This window comes from Mesoplodon mirus (genome assembly GCF_964341445.2).
Source record: "Mesoplodon mirus genome assembly, chromosome: 3".
In the NCBI taxonomy this organism is placed as follows: domain Eukaryota; kingdom Metazoa; phylum Chordata; class Mammalia; order Artiodactyla; family Ziphiidae; genus Mesoplodon; species Mesoplodon mirus.
In genome coordinates this window covers 25,807,182-25,823,693 of record NC_138978.1, presented here as the reverse complement: position 1 = coordinate 25,823,693, position 16,512 = coordinate 25,807,182, and the positions used below count along the sequence as shown (strand labels likewise).

The following is a 16,512-nucleotide window of genomic DNA, read 5'->3' as shown; positions in this document are numbered from 1 at the left end:
TTGGAGTCTGAACCATTCCCAAATCTGGGACATGGGCAGATTAGGGACACAGCTGGCCTGAAGCCCCAGTGGTAGGGCTCATGGAAAACATTTGCCAGTTGTGGGGAGTGGCAAGAGATGAAGAGGGCTTTGAAAAGCTGGGCCCACCAGCAAAGTGTTCTGAACAGTCACTACTGAATAAAAAACAATCCTGGTACCAAAAGTACATGAAGAGTAGAGCTTTCCATCCGGCCCATGGTAATAAAATTGCAGTCATTTTAGACCTTTTAAACACAAATGATAAATCAAACAAGCTATAGCAAGGTGGAAAAATTGCTGTTTATACAGGGTATACCTTTCTAGGGGATTATTTTTAGTAGCAGTGCTTGCATTGTTCACAGAAAATATAGTTAAGTAAGAAAAAAATTTTTAATCAACATAAAGCCATCAATCAGAAATAACTACCATCAATATTTTGGTGGGAGATTTCCCTTCTAGTACCTCTCCTGACAGATATACTTTTTTGTTTATATATATTAAGTCATATGAAATTGCTGATTTTATAGGTTAAAATGGTCAAGTATCAGCAATTGCATACGGTTCAGCCTAATGCTTTTTTAAATTTTAGATCATATTGTTTCAGAACCCACTTTTTTCTCCTAACAATATATTATGACATCCACAGTGCCCTCAAGTGGATGTACCATAATTTAATTAAACCTAAAAGTTATTAGACATTTAGGTTATTTCCCATTTTTCTCTCTTTTTATTTCTTTTTTCTTTTTCTTTCCCTTTTTTTCCCCATTTTTCTCTCTTATATACTTGACAAATATCCTTTTATCTAAATCATACCCATGATTATTTTTTAGAACACACTGACTGCAGCATATATTTTTTAATTATAACATACATAGCTGCCTGTGCTGGTCATTTTTTGAGATAAAAGCAAAAGAAATCAGCAGATGCAATGAAAGACAATACCATGAATGAATACTCTTTCACATTTGAAAACACAAGAGCATGTTTTGACCTCTTTGATAGAATGCACTTTGCTTACAAAAATTGCATTAAGCTCTGTTTTAAAGAGTTCCCTGTGCACAGTAAAAGCAAAAACAGCTAAGCATGATTAAAATCCATATATTGGAGTTGGCAAGTTACGTCCTTTCTGCTGTGAAGACACTCCAAGAAACAAGGGGCAAAAGGGAAGGAAGTCGAAATTGTAAAAGAGGACCCAGTGGACCGTTTAGTAAGGTATTCCTTCAGGCCTCTAGATTCACAAAATGTTAGAACTGGATAGGCCCTTAGAGATCATCAAGCCCAAGCTGATTTTAAACATATTGGGAAATGGGTCCAGAAACTGGAAGAGACTTGCCTGAGGTCACATAGCACAGGGGCGGCAGAGCCCAAACTTGAACCCAAGTTTTCTGACCCCTACTCCAGATTCTGTTCACTGCCTTCTTCTAAGTGCAGCTACATTTCTCATCCAAAGCTGGAGGCCAAGCTAAATTGTACAGCCACATAACCTAGGACTGTCTGAGCCGGAAAGGACCTTAGAGATAACTTATTATTAAAAATAATGACCACTACATTTATTAGATATTTACTATGTGCCAGGCACGTACTGAGTACTTTATATGCATTAATGCACTTAGCCGCATAGCAACCCTGCAAAGTGTTATTAGCCTCAATTGCAGTTGAAGAAACTACAGTCTAGAAACATTAGGTGATTTGCCCAATGTCACACAGTTTAAACGAAGTCCATCTGCTACCACTGTCCTCTGCTCCACACTGCTTTCATGTCACTCTCAGGAAAGCACTTTGGAAATGAGATGAAGGAGCAACATCAACATCTGTCCCAAGACCCCAGGGAAAGGCTGTTGTGGCTGCTTCTGATTGGAGCCCTGAGCCATTCAAGGAGGGACCCAAGAATCTGACCTCCCATGACCCTCCCCAACCCCCTTCTCTCACCAGCTGGAGTATGCCTAATGTCCCTGATCCAGCCAAGCCTCCAGCTCACTCAAGCTTAACCCACTAATTCTCTATCCCTCAGGCAGGCAACCCTCTAGGCCCAGAGGGTTTCCCAAGAAACATGGAAACAGGCTCAGTGCCACCAGCTAGCTGAGCCCCTCTAAACCTGCTAAAGTCAGCCTGGCCCCACCCTCCCCTGGTAGAGGGCAGAGGAGGAGCTATGGGAGGAGGAGACTGGGTACCCAGAAATGGCCAGGTTTGACTTGCCCTAAGAGCCTCCAAAGCTGCTGTGGCAGGACAGTTCCTGAGCTGTCTGTCTAGCATTTAGCTAGTCTCCATTTCTAAGCCTTCCAGTGACTGGGAGTTTTTCCATGGGGAAAAAAGAGAGAAATGACTACAAATAAGTCCAGCCTCAGCTCTGCAATAAGTTCACTGTGTGACTGTGGGCAAGTCACTTACCCTCTCTCTTAGCTCGGTCTGCCTTAACAAAATGCCATAGACTGGGTGGCTTAAGCAACAGAAACTTATATTCTCACAGTTCTTGGAGGCTGGAAGTCCAAGATCAGGGTGACACCCTGGTCAGATTCTGGTGAGAGCTCTATTCCTGGCTTGCAGACAGCCACCTCTTCTCATGTCCTCACATGGCAAAGAGAGGGGGAGCTCGCTGGTATCCCTTCTCATAAGGACACTAATCCCAACATGAGGGCCCCTCCCTCGTGACCTCATCTAATCCTAATCACCTCCCAAAGGCCCCATCTCCAAATACCATCACATTGGGATTAAGGCTTCAATGTGCATTTTGGGCAGGATGCAAATTTTCATCCTTTACACCCTCTCTGGCCTCCCATTTCCACACCAATCAAATAGAGGTACCCACCCAGGATATCACCCGGGGTAGCAAGAAGGATCAATTATGTGGGAGGTGCAAAGGGTTCTTCAGATTACAAGCCCACACCTATGCTAAGTATGATTTTTATTGTTTATTTTTATTTTTATTCTGCTATCAACCAAGCAGAAAAAAATACTCAATCCCAAGGCAAAAGGCTCCCTGGAACTGAGGACATGCTGGTCCCCCCTTTCTTCATCCAGCAGACATTATTGAGCACCTCCTGTGCATAGGCACTGGGGATCACGGGATGAATGAGATGAGACCAGTAGCACCAAGAACAAACACCCTCATCGTCATCCCATATTTGGGTGATGGCAAGAAGAGATAAAAGGATTGGGGGCTTTTTTTTTTTTTAACATTTATTTCTTGCATTGCTCTATTTAGCAAACCCTTAATATTGCCCTGAAAACCGGCTATTCTGCAGCTTATTTACTCTTTACGCGGGCCTCTCACTGTTGTGGTCTCTCCCGTTGTGGAGCACAGGCTTCGGACGCGCAGGCTCAGCGGCCATGGCTCACGGGCCCAGCCGCTCCGCGGCATGTGGGATCCTCCCGGACCGGGGCACGAACCCATGTCCCCTGCATCGGCAGGCGGACTCTCAACCACTGCGCCACCAGGGAAGCCCAGATTGGGGGCTTTTAAGGTAAGCAGACGGAGGTTCAAATCAAAGCTCCACCACTGAGATGCTATGTGAGTTCAGGCGAGTCACTACTCCTCTTTTCCTTATCTATAAAATGGGGATGACATCTGCAAGCCATTGTACCAAGTACTCTTCATGCAACACGTCACTGAACCTTTACAACAGCCCCTTGAACACGGTATGACTCTAATTCCCATTTTACAGATGAGGAAATAGAATGTCAGAGAAGTGAAAAACTTACCCAAGATCACCCAGCTAGTAAGAGCCAGAGTTAGGATTCAAACCCACATCTGCCTGGCGTTATTGCTAGTACCATCTTACAGTTTACAGATTGCCTGCATTCCTGTAATGGTCATTATAATAATACCAGCGTAAAGAGCACTCTCTATGTGCCTAGATCCTTTACCTGCATTCCCTTATTTAGTTGTCACAACAACCCTACGGAGTGGGTACTATTTTAACCCCATTCTTTAGCTTTGGGAACTGAAGTCAGAAAGGTGAAGCAATTTGCCCAATGTCACACAGCTAAGAAGGGGTATAGTGGGGAAACCAAGTGTGTCTGACTCCAGAACCCTATCCTTGCCCACTGCACTATCCTGCCTCTCTTCCCTGGTGAAGCCAAACAGGTGTCTATCTCTTTATCTCTGTTTGACAAATGAGAAAGCTGAGGCCCAGCAAAAGGTACTAATGTGCCAACGGGGACCCAACAACTCAGCAGCTAAGCAGGGACTTGAACCCAGGCTCCTGAGTCTTAAACATAGGGTTATTTCCTCCACCCATAATACCTGAATCCTGGGCACCAGAAAATGGCCTTGTGAGCTGGACCTTTGGGAACTATACCTCCCCCAGAGGCAAGGGGACCCCCCTCTAAACCAGGCTAGGCATGGAGAGCCAGGCATGTGCGGGAGAAGAAAGTCTGCAGAATACTGCCTGGGGAAGACAGCGATTGAGCTGGTATGCAGGTGCCCCTAGCTTTGGGCACCTCTGTCTTGGTCTTCCTAAGCCATGGACCCATAGCTGGGAAGAGGGTAGTTATAGAGGAAGCCACTCCAGGCCTGGGCCCCTGCTGGCTAGCACAGCTCTTTGCTGTGATTTCTGCTGAAAAACAAAAAGCTCAATCCTCTGAGCCTAAGTGCTAATTACCAATAATGACATAATAACCATGTGGGCCCAACAGCCAAAGAGTCCCAACTAGAAATTCTGCATAGCTCAGACTCAGGAACAAAAGATTTGGGCACTCCAGCTGAAACTGATGCCCTGGCAGAAAATGTCAGAAGCTAAAGGGCTTCAGAGTTGACACAACCATGGTATTATCTGGCAGATGGAGATGATGACCACTCATACAATTATTTATTGAGAATCTAGTGTGTGTGTGTGTGTGTGTGTGTGTGTGTGTGTGTGCGCGCGCGCGTGCTCAGAATAGTGCTAGACCCAGAGAGAAGAGGCTTCATTTCTTCATTAATTCACTCCACAAATATTTACTGAGCACCTACTATGAACCACACACTCTTCTAGGTACAAGGGATATAACATTGAACAAGACAGACAAATATTACCATTGTCACTGAGCTTACATTCCAGTGGGGGGAGTCAAACAATAAGCAAATATTCTATAAAATATTGTATGTCAAAAAGTGATAAGTGCTGTGGAGAAAAATAAGCCAGGAGGGAGGATAGGGAGTCTTGGTGTTGTAGTGCCACACTGTTAAATAGAGTAGTCAGGAAAGGCCTTACTGAGCAGGTGACATGTAAACAAAAAAATTAAGGAGATAAGAGAACAAGTCATGAAAGGATCTGGGGGTAGAGTGTTCCAGGTCGAAGGACCAACAAGTGCAAAGGCCCTGGGGTGGAAGTGTGGCTGGTGGATTCAAGGACTTGCTGCCTGAGATCATACCTCTAGTCATTAACAGAGCTGGGAGAGAAAAGGCATCAGACGGACTGATCACCCACTGTGTACCTGAACTCTCTTGCATCTTAGGACAATTCTGGAGGTAAGGATTATGCTCACTTTTCTCACCACTTTACAGTTGAGGGAATGAGACCCACAGAAGAGAAGTAATGATCCCACATCACACATCTAGAATAGGCAGGTCTGCTTGCCTCCAGCTTTCTCCAGCCTCCCTGTTCCTCTTCTCTATGCCCTGTCTGTGCAAATCCTAAATACGTATGTGTTGAGTGAATGAATGAACAGATGAATCCTGCACATTCTCAAGCCCTGCCTTCTCCGTGAACTGCTTCCTAACTGGCCTTGGCTGATTTCTTCTTGTCTCTGCTAATCTAAGAATAACAACAACAATAATTCCAGTGTGCCAGCTATGGATGGAGTACTCTACCTGAATTATCTAATTTAGCCCTTAAGTACCTATGAGAAGGTGCTAATATTTTTCCCATTTTGTAAGTGAGAAAACTAAAGCTCACTGAGGTAAGACAACTTGCTAGAGGTCCCACAGCTGGTCAGTGATGAAACGGCGATTCAAACTGAGCTCTGTTGGCCCTTCTTTTAATCCTGTAATGTAAGTAGAAACCTCTGACATCAATCCATCCCCTTTCTTTTAGAAAACAGAAAACAGAGGCTCAGAGAGGTCAGGAAGAGCTGGGTGAGGGCCGCAGCCCTCCAGCCCCCAGTCTGGTGGTCCTTCTACTCTTCCACATTTGGGGCTGTGGACCAGGTTTGCCCTTCTAGGCCTATTTCACGGCCTCTGCAAAAGTCTTAGTGTCGTCTTAGCTGCCTGAGGGCAGTTCCAGGGAACTCAGAGTCCACCTCTGTCCCCTCAGCCCTCAACCGTCTCCACAGTAAAATCAGCTGAGGCCTGGGTAACGCAAGACCCTTCTGACTCTGCTTTTCAAAGCACTTGCGGTGGCATTTGATCAGAAGAGGCTGCGGAAGGGAAACTCTGTCCTCATGTGGCTCCTGGAAGAGAGACCATGCAGGCTTGGTGCCAGGAGGGCAGAGATGGGCAAGGGGCAGAGGCCAAAATCAGGCCAAGGGTGAGGATAGAGTGTTCTAGCCAACTAGGAAGGGGGAGGTGGGGGAGAGGGGGCAAAAGACGCTGAGCCTCTGGCTTTAAAACCAGTTTATTGGGTGTCATCTGTTCAACGAGAAACTGTATCAAATACTCCAGGTTCCTGGACTGGGAAGAGGTAGGGCAGCAGAAGGTTCTCAGAGGCAGCAGCTACAACAGCAGTCACAGTTGCCACCTACCACTGAGGCCTCACAGCGCTGACCCTGGACTGAGTGCTTTATCTACAGTATTGCCAATCCTCACAGTAAAATCAGCCCCATTCTACAGCGGAGGAAACTGAGGCTCAGGGAGGTGAAATGGTAGCCAACATCAAAACCATTCACAGGATAGTACAAAAAGGGTCCGGAGACCTAGGTTCCTGCTGCATGACCGTGCGCCATCAGCCACCTGCTCTGATCTGAGGTTCCTGCATCTGTGCCAAAAGGGTCTTGGTCACCAGCCTTTGCTGTAAAATCCAAGAGGCTCAGGGATCCAGTTCTGCCCAGACTATGGGGCCTCCCACAGATACGGGACATCACTCTGCTGCTGGCTTTGGCCTCTAGCCCAAGAGGGGCCTCTAGGGTGGGGAGTTGGGGAGAGCCCTGCCCTCAAGACTGAGCGTCCTTGGGCCTGAGGCCAAGGTGGGGCAAGGGGTAGGAGGGAGCAAGCTTGGCAGTGGGCCAGGACCCCTCTGGAGATTTGGGCTTGTTTCTTAATCCTTTCCTTCCTTTCTTGGCCAGAGCTCACTGTCAGGAGAGGCAGGGGAAGCAGTGGGTGGGACCAGAGAGATCGAGGAGTCCAAAACATGATGATTTAAGTAGAGTTGCTTTTGATGGGTGCACATTACACTCAGACACTGTACAAGGCCATTTGTGGGGATTACCTCATTGAAGCCTCCACCCTTCCCTGTGAGGAAGGCTGCTGTCCCCATTTTACTGAGGTGGAAACTGAGGTTCAGAGAGGGCAAATGACCGAAGGCCACACAATTTATAAGTGGCAGAGCCAGCAGGGAACCCAGGTTGTTAACTCCTGAGAGGCAGCCATTGGGTGTGACTAGAGTCGGGGTAAGAAGGGACAAGGAGGGAAGGAGCGGGGGGATGGGAGAGGAGGAGGGTGGAAAGGGCCCTGGCAGTCTCTATGAGGGGAGCAGGCAGTCATGAAGATGCAGGACGGAGAGAGTAGCAAGCGATCATCTCCAAAGTGACCATCTCCAAAGCGCTGCGTGATCTAGGTCTGCTTCCCTGTCCATCCTCACCTCCCATCACCACCTACCTCTCCCTTTTTGCTCCGGCCATACCAAACTACGTACTTAGGGCCCAAGCACACTGTGTAGGTTCAAGCCTTCACACACGCTCTTGCGTGTGCGTAGAAATCTGTTCCCCCCACTGCCCACCTAGAGAGCTCTTATTCATCCTTCAAGTCCCAGCTTAGCTATCTCTTCCCCTGAGGCCTAGAGTTAAGCACCTGCTGGGCTGGGCTCGCTCCAAAGTGCTTCATGCTTCCTGAAGGGTAAGAACCCCCTCTGAGTCATCTTTGTGCCCCCAGAACCTAGTACACAGTCCATGCTCAATAGATGTATGTTGTCTATACTTGTATTTGATCACTGAATCTTCGAGGCAGGCAAAACAGGTGTTCTTGTCCTCTCCCTCAAGGCGAGGACAACAGGGCAAGAGAGGGAGCGACTTCCAGGGACCACAAAGACATTCAGTGACACCGGTAGGGCTAGAACCCAAGGCTTGTCTGCACCTCACAGCCCCTGTCCGGCCTCCACCCCAAAGAGCTCTCTTCCCTGCTACACCTGCCAGGTTCACCACAAGGGACCCCCAAGGCAGAAGTAGGGGGCATGGGCCCTAGGGAAACTGAGGCAGAAGGTGGCAAGGAGCAGACAAGTGGCTTTTACCCCCTGACCCAGCTGTGTCCCTCAGCCAGAGACCCCAGCAGGCCCCATCACCCCCAGACCTAAGACCTCACTCTCACCCCTTCCCCCTCCTGCCTGCCCACTGCAGTCTAGCGCACCCTGATGGCTCTGCCTCCTGGACAGAGCTCACAACCCCCCGCTGCTCCCCATTCCGTGGCTCAGTCCCAGGCCCCATGCCTCAGCATCACTCACCTGGAGAGTTGCCCCTGCCCCTTCCCTCCTGTCTGTCCTCCACACAAGGTGATCCTCCCGAAATACAAGCCTGGCCACGCCATTCCCCTGCTTCATACCCAATGGTCCCCCATGGCCTCTGGGCCAAGTCCCCTAACTCCCCTGAGCCTGTCTTTCCAGCTGCATCCCCCCAAGTGCAGGTCACGGCTCAGTACCTTGGCAAAGCAGTTCCTTCCACTAGGAATGCCCTTCCTCCTGGTCTTTGCCTGAGGAGATGTTCACAGTTCACACTTTAGTGCTTCAATCAAAGGTGGGGTTCGTAGTTTCTGTGTCCTCCTCCCCAGCCAGACTCTGAGCTCCCAGGCAAGGAGGCAGTGGGGGCAGAGATGACACAGATTCACCTCTGTGCCCCATGCCCAGCACAGGGCCTGGCACAGAGTGGGTATGAATGAAAGCAGATGGCTAGGAAAGGGAGGTACATTCCTACTTCCAAGAGGCCTCCTCCCTCCCTATATGCAGGTGACTTTCAGAACCTGTTAGATTGGTTACTACCTGCCTGTCTCCAGCGGGTTCCTCCCAGGCCTGGTCTCCACTGTCTCAAGAGGGATATCTTTGTAATCCCAAAATAATACTCATAATTATAACTATAATAACAATAATTACTATCATTGAGTACTCACCACGTGCCTTACATGCATTATCTAATCCTCATAAGAACTCTTAAGAGGTAGGTAGTTTCTTTTTTTATCCCCATTTTACAGATAAGCAAACTAAGTCTCTATGAGGTTAAATGTCTTGCCCAAGGTCACACAACTAGTAAGCGATAGACGCAGGATTCAAGCCAGGTCTGTCTGACTCTCAACAACTACACTGGCAGGGCTTCTCCTGCTTTCTGTTCTCTCCTTTCTTGAAAACTCTTGGAGCACCAGGCTGAGTGGGGGCACTGTGCGCGTGTGTGTGTGTGTGCGCGTGTGCGTGTGTGTGTGCACGCGCGCACATATGTGAGTGTGTGTGTGTGTGTGTCTCTATATATTCAGCAAACAGCCCAGCAGCCCCCACCAATACTGTGCTGGGCAATGGAGATGGACAGAGAAGACTCAGACCCAGCCTCTGCCTCCTTTGGGGAAGTAAGAGAGTTTCACACTAATAATTGCGGCCTTGGGGTGAGCAGATTTGGGTCTGAGCCCCAGCTCCACCCCTAAATAACTGTGTGACTCTGGGTAACTCACTTGATTTACTTTGTACCAATTCCCTCATCCATAAAGTTGAGGCCATAATGCCTACCTCATAGGGTCACTGGGAGGACTAGATGAGATAACGTGTCTAAAATAACATATAACAACCAGCCCAGCATATGAAAAATATCCAATAAGTGGCAATAGTACATATGATGACTAGAGAGTCTCAGGATCCCTCGGCCAAGGTGGGATGCAATTCTCCAGGGCCCTCCCTGGAGCCTCCTTAGCCAGGGCCAAATAGTAATAGTGATGATGATTCCTAATCCACCCATTTGCTCACTCAATAATCCTTCAAGGGAAGTATGCTTTATTAACCCTATTTTACACGTGAGGTAACTGAGGCCCAGAGAAGGTGGTTTACTGAACCAAGTCACACAGCAAAAAATGGCAGAGCTGGGACCTCCACTCATTTACTTCCACACTGGGCAGAAGCCAGCCCTTATCCTTGGGCCCTGGCCAGCCTGCTGGGGAGTCTGGGGTTCCTGACTCCTAGATTCTAGTTCCACCCAGGTGGGAAGTTAAAAGTAGGAGAAAGGAGCCAAAAAGAGGAACACTTTACTTAGTCCTCTCCCAGAATGAGCCCAGGCCTGGGAGAAAACCAACAGTTACCAAGCAGGGCCCTGTGGCCCGCACTTCTCACTGGTTCCTTCCCACGCCCCTGTGGGGCAAGTGCTATGATATGCATGTCGCAGATGAGGTCTCCAAGACTCAGAGAGGTTAGTGACTTATCCAAGATCACACAGCTAGGAAAGTGGCAGTCCTAGGAGGCAGAGTCCCTCCTCATCCCTCCCTCCTTCAGCCCCAGACCTCCCCAGCCGCCCCACCCTTCTGATGAAATCCAGAGGCTCTGCCACTCCTTCCCCAGGCCTAAGCAGAGGCCCTGAGTCTCGCTGCCTAGGCCCATCTCTGCTGACTGATGCCTCCTTGGTACTTGATCCCACACTCAGTTCAGAGGACCCAGAGCTCACTTAACAGAGACCTGGCCCCCAAGGAATGCACAATCTTGGGAGCAAAGAGGGGACTCATGTTCACTGAGCCCCTATAAGGCTGGGCACTTCATATGCATTAGCCATTTAATCCAATACACAGCACAATGACGGGTGCATAGTGATGCTGAATTCATATTTTCTTTCATTCAGAAATATTCATTGCATACCTACTACGAGCAACTCTATGCTCGGTGCTGGGATACAGCAGTGCACAGGTGAACAAACATCCCGGCCCTCGTGGGGCTTACGAGAATAAAAGAATAAACATAACTTGTGTCAGGTAGGTGTTAATATTCCCACTTTACAGATGCAAAGCGGAGACGCAAAGAGCCACCCATCAGTGGCTAAAACCAGATGCAAAAATCACTGCATCAGTGTGTCAGGAGTCTGGAAAGAAGTCAGCTGGTTGTGATAGGATCCTAACTTCAGAGTTAGGATCTTCCCTCAGCTCTTCCTCCCCCACCCCCAGGCCTCCCTTTACACCTCCCAGTGGCCTCAGAGCCACAGGACGCACATTAGAATAAAGCCCATGGGGCAGTTACTTAGCCAAACCAGTACTCACCCAGAAGCAGCCATGGGGTCACGCAGCCATTGGGGGAGAAGCCGTGGAGTCATCGCCGCAGTGGCACATGGAAGCAAAGGACAGCAATGAGATACAAGCACAGCCAACAAACAAGTCTTTGGGGCCCCTCTTTGGCCTGAGCCTGGGCCCGTGGGGTGGGGGGAACCCTGCCCTTCCCTCTGCCTCCGGGGCTCTTAGGGGCAGATACCGTCTTAGTCAGCAGTCTGATAATCTGATAATCTACCCTGAGCTCATCGGGTCTCCATGGGCCCAGCCCACTGGAGGCAGCAGGATCCCTGTGGACAAACATCAGCTGAGTACCTACTGTGTGCCAGGTGTTGGTCCCTGCCCTCATGGAACCTACAGTCAGTGAGGAAGCAATCTTATAAATAATAACTGAATTACAACTGTGATGAGTGCTTCAAGGAGGAGACTTGCAAACTTGGGGTCATACCCTGGCTCTACCATGTACTAGCTTGGTGACATTGGGCCTATTTCTTGACTTCTCTGTGTCTCAGATTTTCATCTGTAAAATGCAGAAACTATTAGTACCCACCTCCAGGGTTGTTGTGAAGATTAAGTAAGTTCATATATGTAAAACATTTTGAACAATGCTTGGCACACAGTAACACAGCAAACTTCATAAATGTTAGCTACTGTTATCACAGGGATGGGTTTCAGAGAGATCTGGTGTGGGTCAGGCCACCATCTACCTGAGAAGGTAGAGACTAAAGGAGACAATGAGAGGTGAAGCTCTGAGCCCAGTGCCTGGTGTATGGTAACGAATTACTCAGTAAATAGTGGTGACATTCTTAGGGTTGTTCTCCAGTGCATCACCCCAGGGTAAAGCATCTCAGCAGAGTTGCTGTCAGAAATGCTCCCTCCCCACAAACACACACCCAGAAGTGCAGCTTTGGACTGAAAAATAACCAGCACCCACATTCTCACCTGATTCCACAAATGCCTCATCTCCTTTGACCTTCACAGTAACCCCGGAAGTGGACAAAGGCAAAATTTTTACTATTACCATTTTACAGATGAGGACAGTGAGGCGAAGGGACTCCTCTCTGTGTTTTTGCCCGCTCACGTCACATCTACAAGACTAGTTAAGTGGTCAAGCCAGGCTTCCAACTGGCATCTGCCTGGATTTTGTTCTCCAGGTCTTCCCTTCCATTTTGCCCTTCAGTCTCTGCCATACTAGCTGTCCAGCCCCAGACAAGCCTTTGAACCTCTCCAACCTCAGTCCCTTCATCTAAAATAGTTGCTGTCAAACAGCCAGCCCAGGATCCAAGCTGTTCCTGACCCAAATTCTCCCTCCGCAGGCTCAGCCACTACTACCCAACCCCTCCTCTAACCCTTGACCTCATCACCAACCTCAGCCACTCACCCACAGGCCAAGGAATGTCTGTACTTAACTACTCTAAACCCATGCTTTACAGATGGAGAAACTGAGGTCCAAATTGGCCACATACCCTGGGTTGCCTTTCAATGCCCAGCTCTTGCACTGAGCATAGGCTGGTGGGGCTGGCCCTCTGGAGAAACTCCCTGTGAGGCCCTGACCCTCAAGTTGCTGCTTCTGCTTCTTTCCCCCCTCACAGGAACCAGTGGGCACCCACAGAGCCTGTCCCCCACCTCCCCAGCCTGAACATCCCAGAGCTCTGAGCTCACCCAGCAGGGGTCAGGCAGGTTCTGCAGGTAAGGGCTAAGCAATGTGGGCACCTCAGTACCTACGGGGTGGAGTCTCCCCCTTTTAGCCGAGTCTGGGCTTTGGAGGCAGACAGACCTGGCTTAGAATCCCAGCCCAGCCACTTCCTAGCTGTGTGACTTTGGTCAAGTCAATTCACTCCCTGAACTCCTGTGAAATAGGGATAATACCTATTCCCTCACGAGGATGTAAGAATTATGAGGAATACGTAATGTTGCATATTAAAGGCTTGGCACAGAGCACCATGCACAGTAAGTGCTCAAGAGGTGCAGTTCCAACTGTGATTCGAGAACACAGGCCAAGAACAGGACTTGGGGGCCCATCACACTCAACCTTGCCCTTGCCCCATTCTCTCCCCCTCCCCTCATGTGGGGTGAGGGTAGTCCCAAACCAGGTCCCGGAGGCCGTAGTAACAGGCGCCGGAAGATCCTTAGAGACTCTAGGCTCATCTGCCCTTCTCATTTCACAGAAAGAGAAACTGAGACCCAGGGAGAAAAGTGACTGTCCACAGACTATCAGGGAGTGGAATCCTGCCCCATTAATAAACATCAGAATCTTAGGCCCTGGGGAAATTCTGAATGCCCCATCACCTAGGGGACTACCATAAAGGTCCACTCTGCAAATCCCCAACAAATCTCAGGCCACCATGACCTCTATGGTGAGTCTTTCATGAGTATCCTATTCAGCTCTTTGGCCAGCTGACCCATATATGTCACACAGTAGGTGCTCAGGAAAGGCTTAGGGAATAACCACATGAAATTACTCTTTGGTTCCACAGCTCTGCTCAGGCTCCAGAGGTCTCTCCTTGCATCTCCCTTCCTCACTTCCACCACAGCCCGCTTCTTGTCTCAGGTCCTATCAGCTGTACCCAACTCCAGCCACCAGAGCTCTGGGCCTCCAGAGGCCTGTACTGTATCAGCATCTTCCCAGCCAGGCTGGGAGGTTCCTGCCCAGCAGAGTCAGCCAGCCTCCCTGCCAGGGTCCACTCTGCAAAGGGGGTGCTGGCCTTGCCCTGCTAGGGGCCCCACCCCCACTGGCCTAGGGAGTGGGGCAGCCTGGGGGCTTCTATTGGCACCTGGGGCCTTCAGGAGGGAGACCAGCCTGGTCTAGGCAGTTCAGGGATGGGCTGAGCAGGAAACACATGCGTGTCACCCACACACCCAGGCACTCCACCTGCATCCCACATTGCTAGGAACTGGCAGGCTCTGCCTGTCTCTCCTATACCCAGAGGAAACCTCAGGGCTTCCTCACTCTATTCCCTTCTTAAAACACCCCTGTTGGCCTGTTCCCAGAACAGTTACCATTCTGGTCACTGCACATGCTTTGCCTCATTTGATTCTGCTAATGCCTGTAAGATCTGGATTATTGACTAAGGAGGAACCTGGGGCTCAGAGAGGTGAAGTGATTCATGCAAGGTCACATAGCAAGGAAGTGGCAGGACCAGGATTCAAACCCAGTTCTGCTGCATGTAAAGCCTACAGGGTACCAGAAGTCCCCTCCTGTCCCTCCTCTCTGCTCCCTACAGCTTCTGGATGCCCTTCTTCCCAACACTTCCACCCCCTCTGCAAAGTCTCTCCTCCCCCATTCCTAGTCAGAATTAACAATTACCACCTCATAGCTGCTATTAACACCTTGTTTACATGCACCCGACAGACAGCAGCAGGTATGGGAGTTATTTCTGAGGTGTCTGTCTCTCTGACACTCAGAAGGGACCTGAAGGCAGGGAGTGATCCCAGTAAGTGCTCCTTAGACCTGAGAGTCTGTCACTTCTATCTCCACCCTCCCCCGCCCCCCATGCAAAAGTCCTCTGGCCTCCTCCTGTTGATCGCCTGCCCACGCCAGTCCCCAGGCCTGTAACTGGGGTGAAGTTGGGAGCATGCAGTAACCTCAGGGGCTCTGTGCCAGTGCTCTGGCCCCTCCCCGGCCCCACCCTCTTCCCTTCAGTAGCTGAGCAGCTACCCTGACCTGATACCAGGCAGTTCTCACAGGGACTCCCAGCTTCCCTAAGCCCAAGCCCAGGTCAGCCTCTCCCCAAGCCTCCTCCTGGAGAAAAGGACTCCAGAAGCAGAGAGGGGTCTGCCTTCAGCCCTAATCCGGGAACTTAAGGGGGTCACATTCAGCCACTCCCTCCCTGAAGAAGCTGTGGGCCTCGGAGTAACCTCCCCAGTCCCACGGGGTAGTCCTCCCCTCCCTCCTTCTGGGGCAAGCTAGGGCTGAGGTCAGTCTGGACAAGTCCCGGCCCTCAATTTGCTAGAGGGGAGAAGTCCTATCCTACCCCCAAAGAGGTGGGGTCTCTCTTTGGGGGTAGGATAGGAAAGTGTAGGCGAGGGCAGAAAACTCTCGAAGAAAGACAGAGGACAGGGACAGGGAGAGACTGGGCCACACAGAGGAGATGAGAGACACAGGGAACCGCGGGCAAGCAGGAACCAGAGCACGACAGAGAGACCCGGCCGACTGGAGACAGAGAGAAGTCCCCTAGACCAAGCCTGGAAGGGAGCGTGTGTGTCCAGGGCGGCGACCGGAGAGCCACCCTGGCGGGCAGAGCCTGCGCCCCAGCTCACGGGTCCCTCAGTCCGGAAACTCAAAGTCAGTTACGTAAGGGCCGGAGCGGGGCGCGGGGCCCTGGGCCCGGGTGCCCCCTCCCGCTGCACGCCGCCCGCCCGCCCGCTCTGCCGGCGCGGCAGCTGGCCCGGCAGGAGCACTCGGGGCCCGACAGGGCGGGGTTGGGGGGGAGAGCTGGGCTGCAGCACTCCTTAGAGACACGCCCGCCGGCACCTAACCCGGGACCCCCGACTCAGACAAGCCCGGGACCGCCAGCGTCAAGAGTCCATCTCCGGACGCGAGCTCTCGGACCCCCTTCCCGTCGCCCCTGCCCCTCCCCGCACTCCGAACTTCGAGACGCCCAGGCCCCTCTGGACCCCCAGTTCGGAACTTGGAACCCGGGACCCCTAGAGCCCCCGATCCCGACCCCTAGGACCAGATCTCTCCCCACCCGCGGGACGGCCCGGGCCCTAGGGAGTGGGTCCATCCGTCTCTCACCCCGTCCCTCCCGGGGTCGCCCCCAGGCGGTCCGGGCTCACCTGGGCCGGATGGGGCGGAGACCTGGCTGGGCCGGGCCGGGCCGCGTTCTCGCCCTCCGCCACTCTCGCCCTTTAAGAGGTTCCTGCCACTTTGCCCCGCCGGGAGCCTCCACCTGCACTGACAGGGCAACTCCGGCGTGAGGCCCCGCCCCCGACCCGGGGCGCCTTCTGATTGGCGCAGGCACCTGCCAGTCAGCGGGGCGGCGTGGGGGAAAGAGCCAGGCACAGTGAGCGTCGCAACCGGGAAGGGGCGGGGGCTGCAGGTGCGGCGTGACCGGACGCCTAGCTCTGGGCGGCAGGGTGCTGACCTTTTGGGTCTGGGGAGGGTCGGGCAGAGAGCTGCTGGATTGGCTGGTGTGGTGTCTGACGTC

At 51.2% G+C, this 16,512-nt stretch overlaps 1 protein-coding gene across 17 annotated transcripts in view; it reads right to left on the bottom strand.

Annotated features, from left to right (window-relative positions):
• Positions 1-16,230, bottom strand: part of EPB41 (erythrocyte membrane protein band 4.1) — a 204,227-nt gene extending 187,997 nt beyond the window's left edge. For 16 of the 17 annotated variants that reach the window (XM_082613580.1, XM_082613562.1, XM_082613564.1 and 13 more), the window contains exon 1: positions 11,357-15,467. In XM_082613580.1, coding sequence (XP_082469706.1) covers positions 11,357-11,409 — 53 coding nt within the window. In that variant the 5' untranslated portion in view covers positions 11,410-15,467. Of the gene's footprint in view, positions 1-11,356; positions 15,468-16,141 lie in introns of those variants that run through there. The other variant, XM_082613567.1, reaches the window with a different exon arrangement.
• Positions 16,231-16,512: the final 282 nt, after the last annotated feature.